General features: G+C 37.8%; 1 protein-coding gene across 2 annotated transcripts in view; it reads right to left on the reverse strand.

The window, feature by feature from the left end:
- Window positions 1-9,050, reverse strand: part of EMB2788 (ribosome 60S biogenesis amino-terminal protein) — a 107,612-nt gene extending 98,562 nt beyond the window's left edge. The window contains exons 1-6 of one of the 2 annotated variants that reach the window (XM_088903207.1): window positions 8,687-9,050; window positions 7,293-8,406; window positions 6,461-7,202; window positions 4,757-5,252; window positions 3,627-3,778; window positions 100-3,543 (exon numbers count right to left, since the gene is read on the reverse strand). In XM_088903207.1, the coding sequence (XP_088759333.1) occupies window positions 100-3,543; window positions 3,627-3,778; window positions 4,757-5,252; window positions 6,461-7,202; window positions 7,293-8,406; window positions 8,687-8,828 (6,090 nt within the window). In that variant the 5' untranslated portion in view covers window positions 8,829-9,050. Of the gene's footprint in view, window positions 1-99; window positions 3,544-3,626; window positions 3,779-4,756; window positions 5,253-6,460; window positions 7,203-7,292; window positions 8,413-8,686 lie in introns of both variants that reach the window. The other variant, XM_088903204.1, reaches the window with a different exon arrangement.
- Window positions 9,051-9,439: the final 389 nt, after the last annotated feature.

Consider the following 9,439-nt stretch of genomic DNA (forward strand, 5'->3'; position numbering starts at 1 on the left):
GAGTTGTGAACAAGTTATAAGTACATAAATCAGCCAAGGAGGAATGATGCTTCAAAAGGGAATGAGCAATGGACTTAAGTAAATTGAAAACAATAATACCTCAATCATATGGACATTAATATCCTTCTGAGACTTCTCCACAGGTGTAGCGGCATTATATACCACCCTATCATAGGGAAAATGTAGTACTGTTGTTACACACAATTTGGGATTAATGGGAATGTTCTCTCTGAATTGCCTTCTTCGACGTTCTTCAACTGTTTCACAATCAACAATATTGTTGGAGGACAGAACTTTCTCCAATACTTGTTCTCTTCTTAATTTTAAAGCAGAACACCCCCATAGGTAATCCATTTCTGCAATGCTTCCACACTCAGATCCTTCAGTTGATTCAATCTCAAGCATGAGATTGAAGATCTCCAAGTCAACTTCACTAAGAGTTGCACCATAACAAGATAAAAGCAAAGAAAGCAGTTCTTTGGAATTCATGCCAACATCTTTTCCAGAATGACTATTATGGTTATGACCCTTGAGATGATACAATACTCTGAGTAGCTTAATTACTCCCAACTTTTTCTTGTATAAATCACATGCACCAGAAGAGCTCTTGCCATCAATTGCACTTTCAGAGGTATGACTAACAAATGTTCTCAGAATGCTGGATATAGGCCTCAACAGTATCCCAGCATGAGAAAGTCCAGAAGATTCAGAGATTGAATCACTCCAAAGAATAGTGGAGACAAACTGAGAATGTGCAAGCAATAGATTAAAAGCCATACCAAAAGAAAATTTGCCTTCAGATAGCAAGGAAAGAACAATATGGAGCGCCTCCATAGTTGTTGGATCCTGAAACCTATGAAGAAGAGTTGATCTGATAAAATGTTTTAAGAAAGGAATAGAGTGCAATTTTATAAGACTGTTCTGCATCTGTTTGGACAATTCAACAATGCTTCCCAAAACAAAAGATTCCAAGTGTCTGAATAGTTTTGTGCAGTTTGTATTCTCTGATTTCTCAGAATCATCAGCAACTATAGGGAATTGATTTACAATTTTATGCCAACTATTCACCAAGATGTTCATAAACCTCAGTCTCTCAAAATCCTCTCTGTTGGATCCTACTCCCAGAGGCATCTCCTTGGGATCCCCGTCAGTTTCTGTTGCTACAGCCTGATGCTGATACTCCCATGGAAATAAAAGCAACTTAGAAAATGATACCTTTCCAACAACTTTGTTTATGAAGTTCAATACTTGCTCAAGTGATGACATATTTATCTCAGTAAAATCAAAATCCAGAAAATCACCACATGCACCAGAGCGTGGGCAAATCGCATCAAATAGCTTAAGTCGTTTCTTCAACCGCATTGAATCTTTAGAAATGGAAAAGTAGTACTTTAACATTTGAACCGCTTTTCCAAGTAGACTACTATTGACAAGTTTAAGAAATTTCTCAGTAGACGTAGGCAACTCCCCATATTCTTCTTGAAATATGTCTCCAGACACATAACTCTTCCAGTTTGAGAAGCGAACCAAGAGAATCTTTGAATATAATGATAATATACATTCAAAATGCTCTTGGTACTGATTTCTGAACCGTATAGAATTCAAGTATGAAAAAACAACAGGCAAAAGCATCACAAATTCCTCATCTGAAAGAGTATAATTACAACTCACCCTCATGTCACCATTAACTGGCAAATCTTTGTTCAGGAGATGCAAAAACATCTCCCCAAAGAGGGACAAATGCAGAGGACTAACTTCAGTAAGTACAAACAACAATTTTGCTTTCGTTGAGCTCATCTCGTAAATGCAATGAGAAAGCATCTTCATAGGACTGCCAAGTATCATCCTTGAAATTGCCATACTTATTGGGAGAAGAGCAGCTTGAGGTTTGATATAATTCTGTTTATATACAACATTCACAGCTTTTAACAAACATAAATATGCACAATCTAGTTCAGAACAGGTGGCTAACTCAACTACCTTACTATAAATTTTCTCAAGAAGACAAATTTTAGAAGCCCCCTCATCTATTTCTGAAAACAAGTGGAATGTCAACATATTTGTGTTTAGACGGTCAGCGGAACTGGATAGCATAACAAAAGCACCATCAGCAATATAAAGCCCAAGAGAGAGAGCAGCAACCTTGGAATCTTTACAGTCAGTGAAGTCATTTTGGTCAACTTCACAGAAAATCCACTCAACAAGTTCCAACAACTCAAAAGGGCACATAAAATGACTTAGGGCGTGAAACACATAAAAAGTTGGAACAAGGGGCATAAAATCTTTAATCCCAATGCACAAATCAAACTTCTCTTTGAATACCAACACCAATTGCTGAGCCAGGGCATTGAAAGATTTTATAAGCTGTTCTTTGGCGGTATAATTAACTTCAGGCATGGAGTTATAGCTGCTGCATGAATTCAACAAGTATTCAGACACTATTGTCAAGATATCCAGGATATGATGGTCTAGTGGATGAACTCTATGTTTTGATGAACTCATAAAAGCTTCCAAACTGTCCCCAAAACTTCCATCTCTAAGTTCTTCATTACAGCACAAAGGAAGTGACAAGAATGCAGTCACTGCAGGATGCTTGAAGATAGTTTCCACTATTTCTGGAATATATGTCATAGTTTCTAAACCATCAATATCAGGATTTACAAGCAAAAGTCGTGTCAACAAGTGCTTTATGAGAACAAAGCAAGTTCCAAACAACTTTTCCAGTTCACCTAATGGTCTAATTCTGTAGGATAACTGTATCTGATGGACCCAGAACAGTAAAAGGCGGAGTGATGCAAAGGAACCATCAGATGACTCCTCAGAGAACTTAGACAGAAGCAAGTCTTGCATTCTTGTCATATCCAGAAAGCATGAATTGCCAATGGTCAGAATTGCAGGAAACAACATGTAGAAAGGCACATCTTTCAGAAAGGAACTAAATGCAGCAGAAGCAGATTCTATTGAATCAAAATCCACACAACTAAGTAATCCTTCTCCAGAAGACACATTTGTTATGTCACTGGTCAAATAGGTATTATCATCTTTGTAGTTACTACCCATCATTGCCCTAACCATTTCCAGACCAGAAAGTAAAATATGAGGCCATACATCAGCAACATTGGCAAGAAGGTCCCGTTCAAGGAAAAACATAGATGATAAAAATGACTGAGGCACTCCAAAATGTTGCAGAATAACAATAACAGAAGGAAAGTTTTCTACTATATTATCAGGTGCTGTGCATATTAGTGATGAGGAAAAAGCTCTGGCAACTCCTAATCCCCCATGGGATTCACTTCTTAAAATCCTTTTCACTTCACCAAGTGCCTTGATGAATGAACTACCATCTGCATTAATAAATTTTTGACTGCTGGAAAACCCATTACAAGCTTGTTGATGTGAGATACTATGTGCAAAAAATAACAGATTTTTTAGTGGTCGCCACTCACAAAGAAACTTTCCTGAATCATCATCCATTGGGCAACGGTTGTCAAATCTTTCAGTTAAAACCAAATCAATAAGAGCAGAAAATAGCCCTTCTCTTACCTGCCAGTTTCAGTTTGCAAACCATGTCATGTTGTCATATAAAAAGAGAAGGCACACAATTGAAGTAAAACAGAAGTTCTTACCTGAGTCTGCAAGAGAAAACTTAAGGTATTGCACACATACATTGAAATCATTGATTTCTCAGATACTTTAAAAGTTCCAGAACCAGAATCCAGCAACCTTATGCATTTTTCGAGAGCACAGATAACAAGAGGACTGAAATCAAGAGAAACATCTGCAAAATAAGTGGTCAAGATTAAATATTTTTTCTTTTTTGCTAAATCAAGGAATAGGTTAAACATAGATCCTATTTTTCATTACCATATGAAAGAGTAGGAGACAAAAGAAGAATCAAGTTCATTAAAAAAGTTGTAAACCTCTGGACTTGAAGATTGCCAAAAATAAAAACTGAGAAATTCAAAGACACATAATTATTAAATAATATGCAAATACGGCATGATCTGAAAACTAAATTTCAAAACTTCCACAAACTGAACCTAACAACGCACCATAAAAGGATACCTTAATTACTTAAACTTACTAGGCATAACACTAAAGTAAAAGTGTAGAAATCAAAACATAATAACATTGTCAAAAATAATTATCATCACAGCTAATCTTTCATGGCATGCATACATCTGTACAAGGAAAATGAAAATAAAGGCAAACAGTGCAGATGATATGCATTTTTTGATTGTTCATTCCTATTTCTTCTTCTCACAGGGTCATTTTACAAGGATTATAAACTCAGCATGCGAACTACAGAAAGAAAATTCTTTCATTTTGATAGATGAAACAATGTGTTTGGAAAACACAGAAGCAGTGGGACTATCAACAACCAAAAATTTGACAAATTCATCCACCAATAACTGATGCACTGACTTGTTTACTCTAACCAGTCAATGGATGCTGTCTCGGATGGGGACGTAGCTAAAGATTGGCTCAAAGGATTTATCTAAATCCATAATTTATGGACCTTCCTTATGGATTAACCTAGTCCCTGGTAGGTTTTATTTTTGGCCATGCCTCCAAGTTTTGGTATGCACAAATAATTCTTTCGGCCAAATATAAGATGAAGCATAGGCCCCTTCCCTTTGGAAGCAATACAAACCTTCAGGGGAAAAACAAATAAATAAACTGAGACCAAATTCAAAGCAGCTAAAACTGCACAAGTAGACTTGTAATGTAGAAACATTTCAGAATCACCGTTTACCTTCAACTCCCTTTAGTTTGGAGATAATGCAACGTGCACGGTCCAAATATTTGTATAAGTTATTTCCTATTGTAGAAACAGCATCACACAAGAATGAAATAACAACTGCAGACAAGTGCTGAAGTGCTTCAATCCCTTGACTTTTCGCAGAAGGCTTATCTCTATCATAGCCAGGTAAAAATAAGAACCATGCATCTATCTCATTTATGTTCCTGTCAAAGGCACCCGTACTTAACATAGCTGCTCGTGACAGCACATATGCTTGATCCTTTATCTCTTTGCGTGGTGAAAATATCAATAGATTAATAAACTGCTGCAAATGCTTGTACATCAGATGAGGAGCTCTGATGGAAACCCTGTTCCCAGGGGTCCATTTAATATGTTCTACCAAAAGAGATAATAGAGATCGCTGTAGAATACTGGATAAAGTTAAGGGATCACTGGGGAGAAGCTTAAAGAAATCAAATGCTCCTTCCGCCCCTATAGGCATTGTTCGCTGCAAGAGTACAAATAATTGTTTATTGTTTAGAGCAAAACCAGAGGTGGAATTTTTCTGATAACTTGTACAGTTCACATGAACAATCAAATGCAATGTTTCACCAGAAAAGGTCTGTATTGGCATTGCATGGGATAATAAAAGGGCTGTCATTAGGCTCACAAGTAAAATGCAGTCAGAGATGAAGGGAAAATGACAAGTTGCATGCATCAAGATTCAAAATGCAACAGTTACATTTTGAAGAAATATGGTACCATAATTATCCTCTTTCCTAACCATGACCCATTAAGTATTCTTTTATTGGCAACATTAAACTTTTATTGATTATGAAAATGAGAACGAATTACATATGATGCAATAGACACCAGACATTCCATGAATGTAGTATAGCAACTACTACCCAACCTCCTTCTCTAGTTAATGCTTAATTTATTCATGCATTAAGCAAATGCCTGTAAAACAATCGATCCTTGTTTACCCCTTGTTTGGCCATTGAATTAGCCAAACCATTTGGGAGTTTGTTTGCAGTTATGGGAAGCTGCCCTGGTTCAGTAGTGGATTTTGTCAAGAGCTGGTGGTGAGATGGCCTGACAAAAAGGGGAAAGCTCACCTGGAATGTGGTCCCTGCTGTGGTTTTTTGGTGTCTATGGCAGGAGAGGAATGCAAGGATTTTTAAAGGCAAAAGCAGTTCTGTCAATTCTACATTTCAGAAGGCTTTGGGAAAGATGTTTCCATGGCTAGCTATACACAAGTTGTTTAAAAATACAAATCTTGATTCCTTTTTAGTATATAGAAATCTTTTTTGTAAATCAGGGGTTGGGGTTATAGTGCTGCAGGGGCAGCTTTTGTAAGCCATGGGTACAGCAACTCGTTGTACATGACTTTTTGCTTTATAATTCAACACAATACTTTACCTTCTTTCAAAATAAATTATAAATTACTTCAATATTGTTGATTTTGAAAGAACAAAGTACTTATCAAGATTTGATAGTGTTAAGAAACTTAGGGTCATTATTCCACTTTTAAAATTATATTTTCTTTCTTGCCAATCAGAAGATCACAGTGGAGAAAAAGGTTATCATTTTATGAGACCATTCCTTTAAGTATGGAAAGCAACATTAAAAAAAAAAAGAACAATATGACAAAAGCTTATCTTGATTATGACTATCATTATGCTAAATGAGAATTATTAAGGGAGTGAAGCTCACAAGATATAATGTGAGAGCATCAAGCAACTTTGAGTGAAAATAAACATGTGGGTCTTTTAGCTCATTTCCTGGCAGGGAGCACTTGTTTAAACCCCAAATTCCGGCTATAACCTTCACAAGTTCCATTTCACTGTCCAACTCCTCTGTGATAAATGCACCTGTAACCTTCTTAATCTCCCCCTGCAAAGTAGTATCAGGCTCAGCATTAATCCCACTTATAAGAATATCTGCATCTTCATTCACTGTCCCATATTTCAATTTCTTTGCAGCACCCCTGTCATGAACTTCAGGAGAATTGACAGATTTTCTATCTCTTTTCAATCTTGACTTTGAAGTACTGGAATGGCTGTAACTCAGGGAAGAAAGTAACATCAACAGAACTTGAGGATCCGGCAGCAAAGCTCTAGCTTCATCCTGAATTTCTTGCTTGAGAGATACCCACTTCTGCATCGCTGGATTAGAACTACAGAAACAGTTGATGACACCAAGTAAGTTGTCCAATGACTTCAGTGCCTCCAGAAGTAGCCTCAAGGAACCATGTTTCACAGCAACATTAGTGCGACGTAAACCCCTATCAATTACCATCCGACTAAATAAACGAGGAACAAAACACTTCAGCAGACACTGCACCTCAGGACTCTTTAGAGAAGGTGGATCTTGTGGCTGAGAGGAAGTGGAACCAAAAGGAATATTCATGCTTGCTGAGGATACCAAATCTGCTGCCAGGGAAATGGCAGCAAACCTGCAAGTGTTTTGGCAAGGATGCAAATTTACAATGATGAAGAATAGACAAAAGATTATAGGAAAGATAACATTCTAAATAGGAACTAACCATGTATCTGATTCACGAGGTTCGAGAATATAAGGGAACTCGTCCATGTAAGCTGAACCCAAAGATGGCCTCCCATTAACAATAGCCAACAGCAGGTCTCTGTGGTAGCCAATTTCTGTTGCCTTTAGTTTCTTCATTAAATCCAGCAGTCGCTTTGGATTACCTCTTAATGGGTTTGGATGAGCCTTCAAATCAGGCATCAACCCATTATGAGGATCAGTACAGACCATAACTAGAATTTGGTGTGCTATCTCAGCAGCAGGCCCACCAAGTGGGTTTCCTGAAATGCTAACTAACTGATCCAAAGTAACAGTGCCAAATAGGACACTCCTAAGACCTGGGGGCACCAATGACTCTGGCACAAGGACCCTATCACGCAATGTGGATAGAACATAAATAACAGTCTCACTATCATCACTCCCAAGCCCACGAAGCACCCCTGAGTACATATCCTTCTGCTGTAAGACCCATCTCAGTAATCTTGGATTCCCAATATCTAAAAATGACATTGCATACTTGATGAATGATTTCCTTGTTGAGTGTTTGCCCTTCTTCCCAACCTTTTTCTGCTGATACTCCGCAAGCTTAGGGAACACTGAGAGTTTGAAATCGAAATTCTTAGCAACCTCAGAAGCCAACCCCACACCACGCCCAACAACTGCTGCCAATAGCAATAATGCCGCATTCTGACGACTTGCTTCTTTGCTGTTCAGTTCCGCATAAACATCTTCTAACTTGCTTTCAATAATGGAACGAGCTAACTTATCGAGCCTCCGGCTTATGGTAATCCTTCCGATGTCATTTGGTTTATATTTCCCATCGGAGTGGTCCAAAATCGTGGAGATTAAAGATAGAACGTGCGACATTCCAGGTTTCCCTTGTCGGAGCTTCCAAACCTCCACCAACTCCGAGCACATGGGGGAAGCTTGGACGTATTGACTGAGCAGTTCACCTCCAGAATCACCTCTCAGCAGCCTGATAAATTCGTTTGAAGCTTCTGAATAAATCTCAATTTCAACCGAATGTATGTTCCTCAATAACTCTCTCAGTTTTATTTCATACGATGTCTTAACTGCCACTTTCAAACTTTCTTCTCTCTCTGTTTCACTGTCATCTGCATCTATTGTAAGTGTAATTAAAACAAAAAAAAGAAAAAAATTATCATTAACCAGGGAAAAAACTATACTAATGAAAAGTTTGAAGTAAAAGGTTTTTCAGCTCCAAAAACCAAACTACAAATTAAAAGAAAATAAGTGAAAAGTAATACAATTCATAAAGTATCAAAATCGTAATAAGAATACGTTAAACTACAACACCATTGATCAAGGGAGATAGTTCACATTAGGAATGATGCTCTTTCACCTGATCTTGATTAAATGAAGAAGCCAACTTACCTTCAATGTTATCTCCAGTTTCCAATGGAAAAACACCATCCTCTTCCGTCAGAAGATCTTCTTTATGGATTTCCGCATTGTCTTCGATTTCTGTCGCTCCTTCTAAAAACTCTCCTTCGGAGCTTGAACTCGTTTCCTCCATTAAAACGTTCAGCAAACTAAATGTTAATGCTTCAATGAATATACTTGTTTTGGATGGTTAGGGTTTTCGCAGTCTTCTGGAGTTAGTTTCGAAACTGTGACGAATTCCGTTACGATAAGCTTTCAGGTAAATGAGCCATGTTCGATGGCTCCTCCCTCCAAGGCTCCAGCAAGCAAAGAACCGGAAAGTGGGGAAGCGGAATGAGGGAGTCCGCCTGAACTCAGACAATGCGATTATTTATACCCCCAAATGCTTTAAAAAAATATTCTGTTTAACTACCTGTAAGATTGGAAATTGATTAACTGTACCCCCACTGTTTATATATCCCCTTCGAGTACCCCTATGTTTTTTATCAATTGACTAATTAAACCCTTACCATAAGTGTTTCATCAAAATCTCAATCCGCTCACATATTACATCACATGACTCTTATATTTTTATAAGATGACCCTAATACTCTTTTGCGGTTGAAAATGCCCCTTCGGTTTCATGAAACATTGGGTTAAGACCGATGATAACTAAGGCCCTATTTGGCGTGTCTTTTCGTGCGATCTTTCGGCTGCTTACAAGTCGGGAAGACCGAAAATCGGTCTATTTCCGTTTGGCATGAG

This window comes from Nelumbo nucifera, chromosome 1 (genome assembly GCF_055504915.1).
Source record: "Nelumbo nucifera cultivar China Antique chromosome 1, China Antique-T2T, whole genome shotgun sequence".
Classification (NCBI taxonomy): Eukaryota; Viridiplantae; Streptophyta; class Magnoliopsida; order Proteales; family Nelumbonaceae; genus Nelumbo; species Nelumbo nucifera.